Source organism: Corticium candelabrum, chromosome 4, assembly GCF_963422355.1.
Source record: "Corticium candelabrum chromosome 4, ooCorCand1.1, whole genome shotgun sequence".
Taxonomy (NCBI): Eukaryota; Metazoa; Porifera; class Homoscleromorpha; order Homosclerophorida; family Plakinidae; genus Corticium; species Corticium candelabrum.
In genome coordinates, this window is record NC_085088.1 from 1,518,023 (window position 1) to 1,538,089 (window position 20,067).

Here is a 20,067-nt window from a genome sequence, read left to right on the forward strand (position 1 = left end):
GTTTAAGTGACGATCGGGTAAAATAAAGTTATGGCGCTGTGGACTCTAGCAGCTCGCATGTTTACGTCATACTAGCAAGTATGCGCAGTTCCAGAAACTTAGCGTGCGTGCGTATTGCAAGCTAGACACACGTTTCTGGAAGCATTTTCTTCTTCTCTAATTAACTTAATTAATTGTCATGATCTGTTAATAGTTAATTAATTAATACATGGCGTCGTTTCGTTCTGCTTTTGCGTTTTTTTTTTTGTTTCATAGGGAGATGGAGGCGACGACGTTGGCAAGACTTTTTGCGTAGAAGCCGTTTATTGCCTAGGGTTAGACTTGAAAATTGCCTTGAAAACTAGACAGAGTAAGAGCGTGAGAATACAGACGCATCAAAGGTTCTTAATTCAACATTTTCAATTTTAGTGTACTACTTTTACAGATTTGTTACTATCAGCCTGGCCCACACATCTGAAAGAAAAAACTGGATCTAAAAAGAAATGCTGAACTCGCTATAGGTTAGATTACATAATAAATGCGTTTAATTAAGGTGCAAATAGTGGCCTCAGTACGCTTTGAGATATGCGGGTACTTTTGAAAGCTGGTATGGCTGCTGTTTACGTACTCTTCGTTGGTGTTGACTTTGCGCTCGGAAGTGGCAGCTGTATTTGTATTACCACACTCATATGTTAGTTAGAAGCGAGATCCCACTACCTCTACAATTTAGGGGTCATGGTACAAAGATGTTACGTAACAATAGAGGAAGTCGCAGGCTATCAAGACGAAATAGAACGAGAAGAGGAGTCAGAAATACCAAGCAACTACTCGCGAAACAAGTGCAACTGTGTGTTGATGTCAAGGCAGCGTACCGTCTAGTGACCTTGCTAATTGGCTACTTCCTCTATTAGCAGCATTGTTGTTCTAGTACCTTCCTAATTAACTGTGGATAATTACTGCATGTTTACGTACGTTGTTTTGATCTATATTTACTTAAAGTACTAAAGCTCTTTCACTAATTAATTCACCCAAAAATTAATTTATGATCACCCAAAGACATAACACTTGCTATCTAGCTACTACAGGCTAGCTCCCACACACCACACCTCCTGCAGCTGCATGTGACTAAAACGCTTAGTATACGGAATAGTAATTAATCGAATTCAGTGCATTACACCGCACACTTCAACCGCATGTTGTGTTGTCGAAGCTGTCTTCGAGTTATCTTGATTTGTCACCTGCCTTTCACACCTCGCAACAATTTATTCTCGCTCTCCTCGTGTGTCTGTAAACTCTAGCGATGCAAAACGACTTCGTCGAGACACGACACAGTCGGACCTACGCACTCAACTGTTAGCGATTGTCGACGCAACAAGCGTTGTCCTTGTCATCAAAATGAGCAACCGTCCGTCATATTGTTTCAATTAGATTATGAGATTAGTCCCCGTGCGTCCAATCACAAGCTAACACCACGCCTCCTTACGCCCTACTTTGGCTAAATCGACATCACTCCGCATTTATGTGTAGTATTTGTGTCGACAAGTAAGGAGAACGAGAGCTCGTGGCGGAGTCGCCCTCATTCAGGGATGTCCTCTCGCAATTATAAACGTCGTTTACCGTCGATGCCTTGTATTGATCAGGCTCTCTCGGAGGCGGTGATCCAGAACGACATGGTCGAGGCTCGTCGCGCACTTCAGGCGGGAGCGTTTGTCAACGGGCTCGACCGTGAGGGACTCGGCGCCATCCATCAGGCGATCTACGAGAATAACTTCGACGTGTTGCGGTTGTTGGTGCGACACGGCGCTGATGTTCGTCTCCGTGACAGCGAGGGCTGGACACCGTTGCACACGACGGCGCAAACCGGCAACTGTGAAATTGCTCGATTCTTGTTGAAACAGGGTGCCAACACCGATGCGGTGGATGGCGACGGTCTTTTTCCTATAGATCGCGCGGAGAGAAGTGAGATGCGATCGTTATTGTACAAGGCCATGAAGAGGGCAGGGCACGTTCAACTGTCCGATCAATACCGTATCTATCTAGAGCAGGAACTCAATCTTGAGATATCTATGGGCGACTCCGATTCTCTATGCTCGTCGATTAGCGCTTATAGTCTTAGTATGAGTGAAGACGAGGGTCAGTTCTCGCAGTCTGATGGTGATGAGTTACACGGGCTCGCGACGCACGTTATCGCTGAGGAGAGTATGGACACTCACGGCGTCGAAATATCGAGGGAATGCCTCCCTGCTGGTGAGGAGTCGGTGAGTAGAGGGATGGATGATAAAGCGGACGCATCGCTTGCTAGTCAGAGAAACACTGTGGGAAGTGATGAGATTGTCTCGCGTCTCGTACGAGTTACAGCTTTTGACAATTCGCCAGCAGTTGCAACATCTCTAGTGTCGGTTGAGTCTAGAGTGCTGAAGGACGTCCACTCTGTGCCAGACGTGAATTTTGTTATTGTAGGTGAGTGTTCAGCAGAAATGAAGGTGGAGAGATGTCAGACGGGGCTAAGGTCAGTCAGCCAAGAAAGTGATGAAATATTACACTGTGGTTTGTCACGGAATAGAGAAATTAAACTGGAAGAGAGGGAGGATGCTGTCAGTGGGGAAGCTAACAAAGCTGGAAACCATGTATATTATTCATGTCATCTGTTGGACAAGGAAACCCTATCTAAACTGCATTCTAACTTACTAGCTGATACTAAAGAGCATATACAACCGTCTGTAAACAAACAGGAAGTGACTAATGAACAATCAGATGTCAGACAGTTTGTAAGTTGTCCTGAAGTAGCTTTTTCCAGATCGCAACTCAAAGCTGCCAGAGCAGCCTTCTTCTTTAGTCGACAACTGGGACAAAGGAAACAAGCAGGGGAAACCATGAGACACAGTATGAGTCCACCTGTTAATAGAACAGTTGAGGAAATGAATGCAGAGGTCAAGGACAGTACTCAGGTGATCAGGGAAGAACTACCAGGACATAACAGTCTGTCTAGTGCCTTCTTGGGAGAGATTACAATTGGTAATGACAAGGGACATTCTAGATTACAATGTGGTGATTCCCCAGTGGGCAGTAATGAAATACCTCTACAAGGAAAGGATGCTATGTTAGGATTTAAAGACACCCTAGACACAAATTATTACACTGAGAGCCAATTGCATGGATTGAGAGGATTGAGTGTGGAAGCAGACAGACACCAAGTTGCTGTAGACGCTGGAAGTACAGACCAAGAAGCATCATACTTTGAGGTAGTCAGTAAAAGTGACAAAACTACAGGTGAGTCATTGCCACAACCACCATTATTGCCGTCGCCAGAATCAGTACCATCATCTATGAGTACTTTCTTAGAGGCTCAAGATGTATCTGTGGACAGTAAAGATCATGTGGAAGAAGCTATGTCTTCTAACCTGCAGACCCCTAATAGTGAGAATTTTTGTATTGGTGAGAAAAAATTGGAGGCTCAACGAAATATTACCGAAATCCAGGAAGCTACAATCAAGGAATGTGTGAGTATAAGTGAAGGGTTGGCTGTCAAGTCATTTGTGGTGAAGGATGACAATATTCATTGTACTGTGAGTTCTGTACCACAGACAAACATTCAGAGCTTTGGATGGGAGAGTGATTCTGATGATGACTGCTTTTGTGAAGAAACTGTAGTTTTCTTTAGAGAGGATGAATCTGGAGATTTTATTCGGAAAGAATCTGATACCATGTCTGTTAGCAGTCTTTTCTCTCCTGACTGTGATTCACCTCTAGTATCGTTACATTCATCAACTGATCCTGCGGAATTGTTGTCCGTATCTTCAGGACAAAGTGATGACAGTGAGTGTGAAACTCGAACAGAAGACCAAGAAGTTTTATTAGAAGGTGTAAGTAGGAGGTTGCAACTGCTTACGTCTGATGACAAAATGCCAGGTATAGTGGATTCTGACCAAAGACAAATTTGTGTTGTCAAGGAGTCTGACCGAAATGATGTAGGACATCTTAGTGATAATGGTGATAACAGTGATGATATGATGGAGGAAGGGGTTTTGGTTAGAACTTCACCTCCTCAACCTCATTGTTTACTTTTACACAAGAACACTGCACTTAACAGCACAGTCAACACTGCAGTTGCACATCATCGTTCACCACCTCTGAAGTCTATAATAAATAGGTCAAGTTGGCCAGTTCTCACTTTGAACAAAGGTTCTGAACATATTTCTCAAGATAGACCTCACTCTCTTGTTGGCCGAAGTGTTTCTTTTGAGCCATTGGTGTGCTTTCAAGATGCTGTTGTTGTTGGGAACGTACAAGAGGTAAAATCATTAATAAAGTCACAGAGTGTGGATTTGGATGCAATGACTCCACAGGGCTACACTGTGCTGCATGCTGCTGCTATTGAAGGAAATATTGATTGCATTGAGGCATTGATCAGCAGTGGAGCTCGAGTAAACATCCAGGATGAGGATGGATGGACACCACTGCATGCAGCAGCAAGTCATGGACATTTGGACATTATTCAGTACCTTTTGAAAAGTGGTGCCAATCCGTGCATTACTGGATACAGCCAAGAAACTGCATACGATGTGGTAGATGAGGATGGTGATCTGATAATTGAGCAGATTTTGAAGAATGCTATGGGAGATCAGTTTGATGTGTTAGTGACAAACAGATGTTGTGAGAAGTTTGAAGATGAGTATTCAGAGGATGGTGATGATGAAGAGTCGGATAATGAAGAAGTTTTGAGCCCAGTAGATTATGGCGAGGACTCGAATGGCAGGACACTGTTTCATATCTCTCGTCTTACACAAGCTGCAGATACTGGTAAGTGGTTATCTCATTCCTCAAAGGTCATCTCTCCTGTGACTGATAAGTCTCCAGAACCTATACACTGTGAGCAATGCAAAGGTGTCAGTTCTTGTCCATTGGAAAACGCAGTCAGTAATGAGATGTCAGAACAAACTATATCTGACACACATCAGCATGGAGCAGAGGAAACTAGTTCTCTGGCAGTAGAGGATAATGCAGACTGTAATTTAGAAAAGACAAAGGAAGGGATCTGCGAGTCCAGTAAGCCTCGAGGAGTGCTCGTACTAAAGTTTCCATCTACATTTGGTGTTGAAACACCGGATGTTCTGAGTCCTAAGTCTGTATCATTTCCCCCTAATGTGCTTTTGCAGCAAGCAGTTGCAGATGGTGATATAGTTGAAGTAGATAGATTGCTTACCCAGTATACAACTGATGAGTTACAGATCAACAATGTATCACTTCCATCTGGTGTGTCAGTACTTCATCAAAGTGTAAATACTGAAAACTTAGCTGTCACTAAAGTTCTCATAGAGAAAGGTTCTGCTGATCCTACAATACAGGATAAAGATGGCTGGACACCTTTACACAATGCTGCAGCCATTGGCAGCTGTAGCATAGCAAGATACTTGATTTCTTGTGGAGCTAAGCTTTCTGTATTGACAGCCGAGGGACAATTTCCTAGTGATGTCGCTGAAAAGCCTGAAATGTTATCAATGCTGAGAAATGCTATGCTCGGTCGATTCTGGGGAACATCTTTCAAAGGGTCTTTGTAATAATTATTGCGCAAAGTATGCTATTTTTAGATACAGACCTTTGCATCATAGTTTGCTGTTACTATCGCTGTATAATGGTGGAATAGTCGTCTGAAGTTATGTTTTAGGCAGTGTACAAGAACAGTTTTCATGGTATTCATTGCTACTTGAATTGCTATCTGTGAATATTGAACCAAAGAAACACTGAACTATTCACAGGCTGTACTCAAGCTACACTCTTCAACTCTAGGCATAATGATATCGATTAACATGAACATTTAGTATATTCTCTAGATAGACACATCAGGATTTTCATACACAAGTCTGGCAGCTGTCAGAACTAAGATCAGTGTTTCTAAGATTATCAGGTAATTAGACTGCAGTGTTTCTGCTTGTGAACAACAAGGCATTCATTCGTCATCAGAAATTCACTGCAGCAGATAGATATCTATTGCCATATTTTTCTTTCAGTCTAAACGTGTGCATGCACTGATCACACCTCTTTGACTACCAATAGTACACTGTAGTAGTGTTACAATTTTTCACCAGTCTTGTCTACAAATACATCTAGAGAATCCACAAACGGAACTTTTGAAACGTGTGTAATTGTTCCTGTAGCAATGGCAAATCCATTACACTAGCGAGAAATTAACTTGCCAAGTTGCTTAGTTCGGCATTGGTGAGCACTCTCTATAGATTTTCAGTATTCAACGACCGTGCAGACGGGTGGGTAGACGTAACACATAGCCTAGCAGACTTGTATTGTTTGGAGGTGCGACGTCTGATTATGGCCATTTTTCCGCACGGATATTGCGGGTTAATTAACGCTGGGAGCTACTCTGCATTGTTACCTATGCATTACAATTGCCTCACGAAGTAACAAACAACGTTTTGTTGTTACGTTGGTAGCTAATCCAACTATGGTTTTTCGAAAAACCAGTGCAGTCTAGTAAATGGCAAGTACCGGTTAATTAATTCAGTTGTGGTTAGTTAAAGTCTGTTGGCAATGGTTAAAGTCTGGTTAGACTGAGGTTGCCTAACCATGCCCTACCAGTAGAGGAACTATGCTCTACCAGTAGACGAACTTTGGTCGTCTCTAGTAGTCTAGTTACGCATGCGAGTTGATGTCATCATTGTCATGTGTCAATGTCTACTATTTAGCCCTAGTACAGAGGCACCAGGCCAGAGGTGTTGTAAGCTATTTGCCTGCCAAATGCCAATCAACGTCATGATCGGTTCTGCTGCTTCGTTCTTCTTCATTCAATGGAGACGACGAGATCTAAAACCTCGTGATCTTCAAGGCTACTTGATCCACAGGCAACTCGCCTTTGAAGCTTCTGTGAGACTTACAGTGATCGAATAAAGTCTAATACAAGTTGAAGGCACACGCAGAGCATCTGAAAAACGCATACCAAACGCCAATGCAAATCTATACGCATGCGCCTAGAGTCACACGACTAATCAAAGTTTTTCCATTGCAGTTATATTGTAGTTCTAATTCCAAGTCTTCTGTGGAGGTTCATCAAGTTGAAGAACAGAAAACTCCTGCAGCTGTAGCCTACAGTACACTAGAAGACCTGACGCGGCCACGTGACATTTGACATCAACTAGCAAAATGGCAGGTCAGCAGGACGCCGATACCTACGCGATTACGTATGACCAATCTTGTGTCCTCTTTCTCTTAGATATTGTCTTCTCTGACGACTTCGATCAAGTAGAGACCGAAGAAGTAGAAGGTAGGCCGCTGACCGAACTTGCAAGTTGATGTCTCTCCATCATCTCTGATCTCTGCTTGTCTGTAGTGTCTCCTTTGGACGAGGAGTCAGAGGACGATGCAATAGATCCTCAGTTATTCGTTCAGAAATACATAAACAGCGACGACACAGTGAAACGGTGAGTTGCTGTTGGAGTGGTCACAATCTGTTAGTGTCGCTACTCTCTTGCTTTGTATTACGTTGTGTGGTGATGTCAGGATTGGGCGCCTCTTTTCTTCCTGTATTGTGGTTGTATGTCTTGTGACTGTATATCTTTGTTGCTGCATGTTGTTTGCACATATTAAATATTGGAAATAGGATTAGTTCTAGATGCATAGAGTAGCCAGAAGGTTCATCGAGTGCAAAATTATTGTTGTTGTCGTTATTATTATATTATTATTACTGGTATTTGAAGCTATATATTTGAATAAATCATATTAATAAACATAATAATATTATTTATGTTGTCATCACCTTCTTAGGGGTTGTTTAAATTTAATCAATTTAAACAGTGTAAAATCAACAATTTTGCAAGTGTACAAAGCGCACTCTAGGGGGAAGGGTACGCTTTATATAATGGTGATAGGTAGCAAATAGCTCGCTCTAATTTCTCTGTTTTCCATGGCCGGAATTGCATCTTGCATTGTTCCTGTACTGGTCACCCATATGTCCGGGATTTGCAAACATGTGCGATCATGGCAACCTAGTCCGGTTTTTGTTTAGAACAACATCAGCCGTCCATAAAGAGCCCAGTTGTCTGTACCACAACTTTCATAATCAGTTTTTTTGTTTTTGCCCACTTGAATGATCGGAAACCTCAAGCTGACATCATTTGAGTGGGTCAACTGGAATGGAGGAAGAACTGTATTAATGCAGAAACATTGAAGACCACTTGTCAACACTCTAATAGATAGAAACATTGTTCATCAACATATTACTTACGCTTTGGGGAGGGGAGGGAGACTTTGGAAAAATGTTAAATTGTTGATAGTTTTGAACGACCCTTTAGTGGGGTGGGTGGGGTCTTTACTTTTAATTGGGCATCCATCAACTCCACAGGTAAGTCCCAGAGAGGTACATGTTTCTGTGTAATCCATATGGCGTTAGTAACAGGCATACCGATTATTGGTTGCGCGTGCTACGAGGATTTCATCAGCTCTGAACAGCACACCTGGTACGTATCAATAACCACTAAGAAGCACTGATCCTCATCGCTAACGGTTTTCCCGCCATTATTATATTTATAATAATTATATCTTAATAGGACTAATAAGAGAATGCAAACAAGCTCGAGCTCCTAGAGAATACCTGACGACTGCGGCCAAATGCAGCTAAATGTGAGAACACCTCACTTTAACAAAGAGATTTACGTTAGCGCTATACCTAGATGTGCATGTTCTCCGCAATGTGCAAACGTGCTTCTATGTTTGTCTGTGAATGAAATACTTCAGCTTGATTTGAAGCGGCCAAATTCACACAGGTAAATTTCTTTGTTAGAGTATGTACGGAGTGAGCAATCACATTAAATGTTTAGCACAAAGCGGTTTGTGTTCTGCGTTACGGAGGTGTAGGAATCAGTTTGTGTTCACTATAGACTCGAGTTTTGTCTATGCAAAACTTTTTGACAAATCAGTGTTTTGTGTTTGTTTTCATCGAGGCTCGCCCCAACAATGTTTTCCATTTTAACTAGTATTTATCTTTTTTTGGTGTGTCTTTTATAATGTTATATGTACTCTGTGCTGCATTTGTATGTCTTGGTGTTTGCTCTTAATTATATTTATAGCCAGTGAGTTGTGACATGCTGTGTTAGATTGTATTGAATGGGTGTGTTGATGCCTTGTCTTTTTTCACTCTAGCCAACGTGTTGCGAGAAGCTTGGGTGATGTCATGCGATGGACTGAGGGGGATGAGGATGTGGAGGTGGTTCTTTTAGCAGCAGAGCAATTGTCTGTTGACTTAGGTAGGAGCACAACGACAAGAACTAGATTGTCATTCAATAACAATATTTGTAGATCCTCGTGTTCGTATTGATGTAATTGAGGAACTGCCTGATATCACAGCATTTTGTTTGGAAGAAAGCAAGAGTATTGATCTGGTTCTTAATAGGTTGCTGCCAATATTGGCTAAGTATTTATGTGACTCACATGACCAGGTATCACTGTCTGATCAGAGTGTGCATCGTTTTCTGTAATCATAGAGACTGTGTTCAGGTTCGTAAATCTGGTCATTCGACTCTATTCTCTCTATTAGAGCATCAATTGATTGGCAGTGGTCTTTATGTTTGTTTATTTATGTTGTTTGGCTTGTGTAAATTTTTTGTATATTTTTCTATAGTTGATGTGGAGCACTTCATGGTTCCAGTATTGGCTCAAATGACTACTGCTGATAACTGTATGAGTCAACTAGAAGCTGCCAGGGTGAGTGGCATAGCAAATGTCTTTGGTTTGATATAGATTGTTAATGATAATGTCAGGTTATAATGAGAGTGACTCCCATGATGGAACCCGAGGTAATTGATAGAGTGTTTATTCGGCTTATAATGTTGTTATCTGGAGCACAATTTTTTGAAGTTCGGAAAGTAAGTGTGCAATTTGTTGTACTTAACTGAATTTGGAAGTTCCTGTAATGACGTGTTAGACTTGTGCTTCTGGTTTTGGTCTTCTTGCTCAGGCTGTTGGATATGATTTGAATGAGAAGGTGGTGGTGAGTACAAGTTGTGAATCGTCTAGGCACATATTGAAATTTTGGTTTCTTATATTGAAGCTGCCTCTTTTTCGTACTCTTTGCACAGATACAGTTTGGGGAGTTCGAAAGGTAGGAAGTGACATTTTGTCGTTAGAGGTGTTGTTGGTCACTTAGTAACTCTAATTGATACCACTTTGTGTATTGTGTACAGGGTTGTGCTGAGGCTTTGGTCGATGTATCACTAGCTTGTACATTAGAGCAACGAAGAAATGTGCTGTGTACACTATGTCTGTCATTTCTTCAAGATTCGTCCAAATGGGTAAGGTTGTTGGAATAGTCAGAGAGTAAAGAATTTTACATACCTTGTTTACATTTGGAATGTTTCTAAGAAGCATGTCAGAAGATGTTTCTGATTAATTGTGCATTCGTGCATTGAATGATAATGGAGTTGGTCTGGTGTGAAGAGGGAGATTACTTGTATGGTAAATGTCTGTTGCATTTGAATTCAGTGAACAGTTCGCTACTGCAGCGTCACTGAGGTGTCTAACTGCATGAACTTGGTCTCATTTGATTGAGAATTGAAGCATGTTTATGATGTTGTCTTACCTAAAATATAGGAGATTGGAATAGACTATGGTGATGTAATAAGATTAGTAATTTATATCTAAAGTATGTTAATGGCGTAGTCTCATATTTGTAACTAATTATTCTTGTGTTGTGTTTTAGGTTCAGAAGTCTGCTTACCAGGTTTTAGGACCCTTTATTGCTACATTTCATGATCCTCTCACAGCATTTGTATCTGACAATGACAAAGAAGAGGAACAAGAAGAGTTATTAAGTGCTATATCTCCTATTCCTTTGGTCGACAGTGACATTGTGCCGGAGCGTGTTGCAGTCAGTGGAGTAGGAGATAATGACTGTGACATACTGAAAGCCTCAATATATGCCACTAGCAATGAACAGAAGCCACTATCTCATGGAGAAAATGCAGTTGATGGATCTACTTACACTGAAAACGTTGAATTACTTTTACATGTTGCACAAGGATTGGCTACTGTAGAAGGATTTAGTTCTTTTCTTTACTGGAAGACTCCTCTTCCAGACATATCTTCTGAACTCGAGTCGATTGACAATTTATCTCAGACTTCATCATCAAATGCTGGAGCAAGTTCAATAAGCTGCAATCTCGCAGAGAGTTTGTATAACAAAGATGACGAGGTTTGTCAGGTGGCCAGTGCCACTCCAAAGACACAATTTCAAGATGCTGATGCAAACAATGAAACTGTCATATTGAGTGAAAGTGATGTAGCACCTGAAGATCCTACCTTTTATAGAGTGTCTGAGTTTAGTGGCGATCAGTCGTCAGTTGAAGAGGTGGAGTCTCTGGTGATGAAACAGGTATGCTTTGTACTATGTGAGACAGTGTTATGTCAGTCTTGTGAATTTATTGTGTTCTTTTCTGTTGCTCTAGGATGTTGTCCCTGAAGAACTTCTGGATTATTACATATCAATGATAGAACCAAGCCAAGCACAACTTGTTGATCCTGACCTGCCGTTACATTGTGCTTACTCATTTCCAGGAGTAGCAATAACTTTGGGCAAGGAGCACTGGTGCTGCATCAAACCAATTTATGGTGTTCTTTGCAGTGACATGCAAGTGAGTACATTCCATATACAACACATTTGTAGATTAGTGTGATAGCAGTATTAAGTGGGTTTCAAGTGGTTTTCTGACTTTCAGTAATGTTTATATTATTTGCGTCCTGGTATTTTTGTTAGTCATATTTGTATTGTTTGTAGTGGAAAGTACGAAGGACGCTTTCTTTCTCAGTTCATGAAGTCGCAAAATTGCTTGGAAAGGAGTTGATAGAAAGTGAATTGATCACTGTCTTTGATGATTTCTTGAAAGATCTCGATGAGGCAAGACCAATGAGATTCTTGAAGTCGTTGATATTTGGGTTTAGCTTGTGTTGCTCCTTTCGTAGGTACGAATCGGTGTTCTGTCTCATTTTTCAGAGTTTGTTGAGGTAGAACAAATTCTGTAGTGTTTATATCTCTATTTCAAGCCACCTGTTTTATATGTGCAGCTAATCTCACCAGAACTTCAAAAGCGCTACTTGAGCTATCTGCCCACTTTCCAACAAATGGACAACAAGAACAATTGGAGATTTAGACAAGCTTTGGCCGAGTACTGTCTTTCAGTATGTAGACTATTGATGCAGTTACTATAGTGTTGGTCTTCAGGCAGTTGGGTCAGTTGTGTAATCTGTGCAAACCTATTGACATCCACACTCATGTTGTGCCGATTGCCATCAATCTGGCCACGGATAAAGTAGCCGATGTTCGGTCACTGGCTGTTGATGTGGTAAACTTATAGTGTACTGTTGCAATGGTGGAGTTAAATTAGATTGGCAACATGTTTTAGCTTGGCCGAAGTCTTTGTCATTTGAGAAATGATAGTGACATGCAATTAGCTGATCAACTCATTGAAGATGTTAGAGATCGATTCGGACTAAGCAATCGATGGCTTATGAGACAGACGTAAGGAAGCAGCACAAACATGTCTACGTCAATTAACTCATTTGTCTGTTTTATAGTTTCGTGCGGTTTTGTCAAGCTGTGTTGAGTTCCAATTATGTTACACCACACGTGTTTGCTGAAAACTTTCTAGATTCTCTGTTGGATCTGGCATCAGACTCTGTAGCGAATGTTCGCCTTGCAGTCTCAAGAGCAATTTCAGAAAACCTTCTGTCAATTGGTTTGCCAAGCCAAATGCAAACACATGATAGTTATACATCTGATTGACTTTGTGTTCAGACATACTTAGGCCAGTAGAGTCTGGTTCATCTCATTATTCTCTCTCTGTATCGCTGGCTATTAGTCAGCTGCTCAAAGATCCTGACAGAGATGTGCGCAACTTTGTAGCCGAAGTTCCAGATGTAGCTAGATTTGTGACTCAAGGTTTGTAAATAAAGTTTCAGTAATTTCATTATTTAAGTGTTGTGGTCTAGATTTTTCAAGCCAAATTGTTCAAGCTGATAATGATGAAAGTGGCGATGAGTTAGATGCTTTGATTGTGGTGGAAACATCTTCAATATTACCAGATGTTTATAGTGCAAACAGTAGTATTTTAGATATAGTGGATCAACCCGTATCGGGTCAAAATCATTGTTCTGATGGAGCTATAGATGGCGATAGTGAATTCTAGATACAGGACATATTATGCAGATGTTTTTGGATGTGCTAGGATTTATATTCTGTATATTACACGACACGTCGTACAGATCTAGAGAGATTGCTAGTGGTCACTGATCAGGTTGAGAAAAGAAATTTGTCTAATTTATTGCTAACCAGTCGCCATGATGGTCAGCACACCATAAATACAAAAATATTTTAATATATATGTAAAATTGAGGTTGGCAGGAAGCCTTGCACGTGATCATTGCAAAAATCCCGGATAAGCGGTAAAGCAGCAATGGAAACGAACTTGGAGACCATTTTGGCAAAGTTGCTAGTTCCCGACAACTCTGTGATCCAAGCAGTAAGCCTTTTACGCAAACGTAAGTTCTCATATTGAAATTCAACTGCTGGCAGGCCACAACAGAGTTGAAACAAGCTGTGAAGAATCCAGCTATTGTCGATGGTCTTGTAACGGTGTTAACGCAGTCCGAAGATTCTAAGGTGCAGTTGATTCTGATTTTGATTTTCACGCACTCTGGCTTCGGAATCCGTTTGCGATGATGCGCGCATGGGGAAGGGTGTACTGTAAATTATACAGTAGGACAACAAATTACTCTCAACTGTATATTTAACTCTTGCAAAAGGTGCCTATATTTAGACACTAAATCATTAATCAATTTTATCTGTTTTGTTCTAATTTAATTAATCATTTTATGAAGATTCGTCAATTGTCAGCAGTATTGCTACGACAAAGGTTGATGAAGATGTGGCCACATATGGCATCACCTCAAAAAACTAGGTCCAGTCATTATTTGCAGTCAAACACGGATTATATGCAAATATATTGGATTATTGTTGATTTTCAGCTTGAAACAATTATTTCTTCAACTGCTGGTGTTGGAGAAAGAGTATTTTATCTGTCTTTTTGTCTTTGTAATCTATTTAACTTTGTATTTTTAGGCATATTGTCAGGAATTCAACAGTGCAGATAGTAAAGCTTGTTCTATACAGAGCTGTACCCATGCAGAAATGAGGCAGTGAAAGGAATTGATTATGGTATCATAGACACCAAAATGTGCAATCAGATGTATGTTCCAGTGTTGCAGCAGATGCTGATGTGATCAATCAGCTTTTTGGCATTAGCTTAATTAACAACGAATATTTGCATTGCTCTTAATTTAGTGTTTTTTTCTGAATTTTAAAGCTGGGTACAGCTCTGTTCAGGTTTTAGATTATTTGGTAATTGTATTGATTACTGTCAGGTGAGTGTGATTGCAAGTTATGAACTAGCTGAAAGTGGCTGGAATGAGCTTTTTATGTTCTTGAATGAACATTGTAAGAGTCAAGATATTAAACAGAGAGAAGTATGAATATGATGGGAGCAAGAATATGATAGCAATTAAATGTTTGATGAAGGTAAAATCTTGTTGTAGTTTGGCTTTTTCTTGCTGAGTGCAGTGACAGATACTTCAGGAGAGCAAGTAATGATAAAAATTACTGATTACGACATTTAGCAGCTTATCGATGTTATATTTGTGACATTTTGAACAGCTGAAATCAAACTTTCAGTCTTTGTTTCGTCTCTTCGGAGATGCATTGTGTGATAGAGACAGCAGACTAGTCCCATACTACACCATCAAGTAAACAGATGCTGCTGCTGCGAGCTGCTATATATGTGTTGAAACCATTTTGTGTTAGGTCTCTAACTCATCTTGTCGAACACACTAGTGATGAAGAAATTGTAAGATTATATCTTAATTGTTACTATTAGCTCACTTGACTGTAGACCATGTTTCCATTTATTTCTTGATGTGGTACAGTGCTTTTGACTGCAGCTTCTGTGGAAGCTGTTGTTATAAAATGTATGTTAGAAGATTGTTGTAATATATTAATTCTTGTGTGTACATGGAAATTGCTTGTTGTGGAATGTCATTGTGCTCGAAGCTTGTAACAGGGAGGAAGTTGTAGTTATGCAAGACACTTTGCCAGTCTATAGCTTGCTTGTGTAATGCACTTAATTAAGCACAGATATTTGAGCTATTTGTTTTGTCCATTAGAAACTATTTCGGTCTCTTATTCCTCATGTATTGCAAGTTATTACTTTATTTCTACAAGAGGACGAAGTAAGTCGAACTTGATACTGAGAAAAATATTTCTTCTGAGTTGTAAATATCATAACTTGTGTGCTCAATAGGATCAAGCTGTAGAAGCTATGGAAATATTTGATGAGCTAGTTGAATGTGATGTATCTATCATCGTTCCTCACCTAAAAGATGTACTGGAATTTTGTCTTGAGGTTGGAGTGTGAATGCTTACTTTGAAGAGTCAACATCAACAGTGGCTGCATTGGCAGGTTGCAGTGTCAACATCTTTTTCAAACGTAACAAGAGTCAAAGCTCTGTCGTTTGTCAGCTGGTTGACTCGGCTGAAGAAGAAGGTAGCACTCTTACTCGTTGGTTCTACATGTATTCTTATGTCTCATTGTTCTATAAGTGGTTTGTTTGTAAAGGCGGTTCAAAAACAGAAAATTTTGCCCAAACTGTTGAATGTTATATTTTCAATTATGGCATCATCACCTGAAGCAGAAGAAGGAGAAGATGAGACAGGAGAAGATGCAGAGACTAGTCTGCCATCTTCGTTTGCATCTCAGGTGTGCCATTCTATCACAATTTGCATTTTATTTTATGTGAGTTAGCTCCTTGTGGCAATAAATAGGTACTCGATACTTTGGCACTGTATCTCCCACCAGAGGTGCTGTTTCCTCCATTGGTAAGTCTTTGATGTTGACATGCATGGACACAACTTGACATATTAGATTCTGGCTTTTTAGATGGAGCTTGTTGAGCCTGCATCTCGGAGTTGCAATCCGTATGAACACAAAGCTGCTCTTGTTGCTCTGGCTGTACTAGCTGAAGGATGTCGAGACTTCATTAGACACAGGCATGCTCACCATTTTAGGAAATGACGTCAAGTCTTTTATTTGTATGATTTGCAGATATTTGAAAGTATTTTTGCAAGGCATATGTGAAGGTTTGCAGTCGTTGGACAGTTGTAAAATTGTATGCTAATGTTTAATGATTTGTACGTTAGCTTTATCTAATCAAGAGAGGGTTGTTCGGAATGCAGCTATGTTTGCATTAGGACAGTTTTCAGTGTATATGCAGGTTTAGCGCGCGTGCGCGCACACACACACACACACACACACACACACACACACACACACGTTTAAAGTACACATGCATGCAACCAGACCACTGTAATCGTGTAGTGGTTCTGTTTTAGCTGTATTGTTGTTGTAGCCTGACATCAGCAACTACTGTGCTGATATCTTGCCACTATTGTTTGAGAATTTGTCAAAGAGTACAGCAGCTGCTAGTGAGGATCAACTGGGACTGACTAAGACATACTATGCTTTAGAAATGTTTTGTGAGAATTTGGGTTAGATCTATTTGATAGCTACATGAGCTGGCAGTCTTACACTTGCAGTTTTGTGTTAAAGGGGACAAATTGTTGCCTTATCTTCCTGAGCTAATGACACGTTTATTTGCTGTTCTTGAATTCTCCACGGTGGCTATTTGTTGTATATTAAAGTTTGTGTTTAACTCATTCTTGTGTATAACAGCATATCCATGAGAGAGAATTGGCTATCAGTGCTATTGGAGCCACATGTACCAGAAAGTTAGCAGTCGTGTTTTGTGTACTTTCTAATGTCTGTTGTTGCCATATGCAGCAAATGCAGTAGGTGAAGGCATGCAGCCTTACTTTCCAAGAGTAATTGAATATCTTAGGGTCAGAAATGTCGCCCAATTAGTGGTAACACATTGAGTAGGCAATTATTTGTTCAGGTTTATTTAACGAATCCTGCTTCTAAAGAATTGCTATTATTACAAACACAAGCATTAGGCAAGTGACTAATTCCTAATTTCTATGACAATTGAAATACTGTGTGGTCAATGTATGGTAGACACACTGGGTGCGGTAGCAAGAACAGTTGGGAGAGTAGTGTTTCTACCTCTAGCAGAAGAGTGTATTCAATTGGGATTGGTACTATGAATTCAACTTTTTGAGTCACAGAGTCTTATCAATGATTAATTTATTGGTTTGTTAGTCACTAATTGGTCAAGTTAAGGATCCTGATCTTAGGAGATGTGTGTAAGTAGAGTTTACGGTAACTGTTATTGAAGTATAATAACATGTATTGATTTGTATAGCTATGGTTTATTTGCTTCTGTTTCTACTGTCTCTGAAGAGCCAATTACTCCACATCTTGCAACTATTGTAAAGCTAATGCTTGACTCGTTGAGGTCAAACGAAGGTGTGGTGGTGAGTCTATGCAGTTCAATTGGAACAAGTTTGGTTCTACATTCTAACTGAGTGAGATGTAGACACATTATGCTGACAGTGGTGGACTCTCCTTCAAACTGGATGATGATGATGATGATGATGAAGATGATTCTGAAGAGGATGTTGTTGGGTATGATATGTGATTTGGTGTAATTTTTGCTGTCATCTTGCATGATTTGATTTAGAGCTCATAGGAATACTGTAATTTAATTTTAAAAATTACAGTGTACCATGGTATGAATGCACTCTGAAATTAATAACTCAAATTTTCCATATTAATTGCCAGCTGTTGCTCTTGAATTTTACTAGTACATCAAGAACCATCAATGCTTGAACCATAAATGTACAAGAGTTTGTCAACTACTCTTAGAGATGCATATCAGTTTGTTAGACTAATCATAGAAGTCTGAGAGACTCTATTACTGAATTTTACTATTTTAATTAATATGTAGGAAAGCATTTTAAGCAGTTGCACAATGTAGTTGTTAGGTTCAGAAAAGAAGTTTACAGAAATTGAAACAATATTGTTGTCGACATTCATTATTGTTTTGTTAACTAAACGTAAATGATTGCATTACTGAGTGCTCATTATGTTTTTGTGACTAAAATCTAAACGTGATTAAGGAGCAGTTATAGCAAGGACATTTACCTCTTAATTTAGACACTCAGTGGAAAATGCTTACGTGGAAGAGAAAGAAGATACTTGCAATGCACTAGGAGAGATAGCAGCCAGTGTTGGGTAAGAGACTTTTTTCCTGCCTCTCACTGTAAAGACTATACTGTAGATGCCCTTGTTTTTCTCTAGATCTTTGTTTGTTCCATTCCTGAAAGAAGTGTATACTGAGGTTTTTGAGTTGATTGAAGTAATGTGGAGTAGCACATTGTTTTTACATGGATTTATAGTTGCACATCGTCGTTGCTTGTTTGTTTTGCAGTATCCAACATCTAATGTTCGTAAGGCTGCTGTGACAAATGTATCTAGATTGTGCTGCTCATTTCACAAATGTCTTGTAACTTCAGGTGCTACAGACTTGTCTGGTACGTATGAAAGAACTGTTTTACATATGTATAGTATATATATATTATATATAGTCCATGCAGTTGCTAATATATTCTTGTAGATCTTCAGCAGCTGGTAGAGCCATCTGTAGTAGCATTAATGGACAAAGTTCGACAGGACAAGGATCGTGGTGTGGTGATGGCATCATTGGAGGCGATGACTGATTTACTGAAAGAAGTTAAAGGAACTGTTATACATGGTGATGGAAGCCTAGATGCTATTGTGATGGGAGCGAGACATGTGTTTGAACTGAAGGTATGAAATGTGTAAACTTTGTTTTAGTAAACCACAGTGGAGTCAGCTTCTAGCTTTGAATGTGACTTTTTAGAGATGGGGTACTTGTGTACATAATATTTCCTCTCTTGGTTATTGGTACTTTATGTATACTAATTTAGGTTGAAGCAAAACAAGATCTAATACCAAATTTAATCAAATTGTTAGAAGAAAGCAAGGTGACTAATTACATTGTAGTGACAGCTGGACCACTTTGACAGTACATTAATAAATAACATAGAACATGTTCAGCTTAGGTATTGTGCTGTTATGACTTACTAATTGCAGAATTCGGTAGGATTGTAACTTGTGTTTAGTGAATGTATCATTTTGTTGCATAAGAGAGTTTTATATGAGTTATTTGCAGTTTTTCACTTTACTGTTTGTCATTGAAACTGGACATAGCTATAACTTTAGCTGGACGGGCAATACTTTATAGTTAACCATTTATTCGAATAGACTGCTTGTCAGGATACTGGATCTGATGAAGAATCTGAAGACGAATTGCTAACAGAAGATAACCAGGTCATATTATTATAACTGTGTAGATGATAAGTGTTGAATAGTTGCCTTATATACAGGCTGAATATGATGGTGTAGTTATTGAATTGGCTGGTGAACTGCTACCTGCACTAGCATCAGCCCTGGGTGGAGAAGCGTTTGCTCCCTATTTTGCTGGCTTCCTTCCTTTGCTGTTGGCAAGAAATGTAAGCATTAATCAGGCAGACAAACAGTTTGTGCTATAAGTAGTGGAAATATTACCTAAATGACAGTTGTGTTCTGCACTATTTAGAAAAAATCAAGCTCTGTAGCTGAAAGATCTTTTGCAATTGGTACAATTTCTGAGGTTTTGTGCTATCATATAGACGTAACCATGCTCTATTTGTATCGGATGGTGTCTGTTACTAGCTAATTCAAAGTGTTGGCACTGCTGTCGTTCCATTTGTTAGACATTTGCTGCCTATATTTGTTAATTCGATCAACGATACTGATGATGAAGTTCGAAGCAATGCTGTGTTTGGAATGGGACTTTTGGCTGCATATGGTGGTAAAGAAATAGTGCGGTATGATGCACAAAGCATTTTCTTTGGGAGTTTGCTATAGTGTTTATTGTAGGCATTATGAATCAATGCTACAGGCATTGATGACTGTAGTGTATAACACATCACAAGCTCCTCGAATTGTGGACAATGTGTGTGCTGCATTATGTAGAATGATTGTTAGTCATCCTGATGCTGTACTCCAGCAAGAGGTA

At 39.8% G+C, this 20,067-nt stretch overlaps 3 protein-coding genes across 5 annotated transcripts; all 3 read left to right on the forward strand.

Annotated features, from left to right (window-relative positions):
* The first annotated feature begins 313 nt into the window (after positions 1 to 313).
* On the forward strand, positions 314 to 13,305 carry LOC134178591 (serine/threonine-protein phosphatase 4 regulatory subunit 1-like). 3 transcript variants are annotated; one of them, XM_062645467.1, is made up of 23 exons: positions 314 to 349; positions 425 to 500; positions 7,034 to 7,138; positions 7,202 to 7,252; positions 7,319 to 7,409; positions 9,127 to 9,230; positions 9,283 to 9,422; positions 9,481 to 9,541; positions 9,605 to 9,687; positions 9,744 to 9,848; positions 9,908 to 9,973; positions 10,034 to 10,084; positions 10,167 to 10,274; positions 10,682 to 11,353; positions 11,427 to 11,612; positions 11,756 to 11,875; positions 11,941 to 11,982; positions 12,043 to 12,143; positions 12,200 to 12,320; positions 12,381 to 12,496; positions 12,553 to 12,713; positions 12,773 to 12,916; positions 12,967 to 13,305. In XM_062645467.1, exons 3-23 carry the CDS (start codon positions 7,132 to 7,134, stop codon positions 13,161 to 13,163), a joined length of 2,727 nt encoding a protein of 908 aa, XP_062501451.1. In that variant the 5' UTR covers positions 314 to 349; positions 425 to 500; positions 7,034 to 7,131; the 3' UTR covers positions 13,164 to 13,305. The 3 variants fall into 3 exon arrangements, with proteins under 3 accessions (XP_062501451.1, XP_062501450.1, XP_062501449.1); XM_062645466.1 differs by having other exon boundaries at positions 328 to 349; positions 6,998 to 7,138; XM_062645465.1 differs by lacking the exons at positions 314 to 349; positions 425 to 500 and having other exon boundaries at positions 6,858 to 7,138.
* LOC134178228 (uncharacterized) lies at positions 1,271 to 5,731 on the forward strand. Its single transcript, XM_062645061.1, has one exon. The coding sequence runs from the start codon at positions 1,566 to 1,568 to the stop codon at positions 5,535 to 5,537; it is 3,972 nt and encodes a 1,323-aa protein (XP_062501045.1). The 5' UTR covers positions 1,271 to 1,565; the 3' UTR covers positions 5,538 to 5,731.
* A 125-nt stretch (positions 13,306 to 13,430) lies between the features above and the next one.
* On the forward strand, positions 13,431 to 20,011 carry LOC134178129 (importin-4-like). Its single transcript, XM_062644926.1, has 35 exons — positions 13,431 to 13,496; positions 13,550 to 13,636; positions 13,855 to 13,934; positions 14,002 to 14,043; positions 14,096 to 14,126; positions 14,398 to 14,499; positions 14,569 to 14,616; positions 14,687 to 14,775; positions 14,834 to 14,876; positions 15,193 to 15,258; positions 15,330 to 15,431; positions 15,489 to 15,572; positions 15,645 to 15,785; positions 15,851 to 15,904; positions 15,966 to 16,075; positions 16,131 to 16,165; positions 16,226 to 16,299; positions 16,435 to 16,573; positions 16,635 to 16,702; positions 16,758 to 16,803; positions 16,866 to 16,924; positions 16,981 to 17,038; positions 17,100 to 17,179; positions 17,244 to 17,287; positions 17,347 to 17,458; positions 17,521 to 17,609; positions 18,141 to 18,218; positions 18,285 to 18,342; positions 18,415 to 18,517; positions 18,601 to 18,794; positions 19,272 to 19,337; positions 19,394 to 19,519; positions 19,606 to 19,659; positions 19,722 to 19,876; positions 19,951 to 20,011. The coding sequence occupies exons 1-35, from the start codon at positions 13,431 to 13,433 to the stop codon at positions 19,955 to 19,957; spliced, it is 2,790 nt and encodes a 929-aa protein (XP_062500910.1). The 3' UTR covers positions 19,958 to 20,011.
* The last annotated feature ends 56 nt before the right edge of the window (positions 20,012 to 20,067 follow it).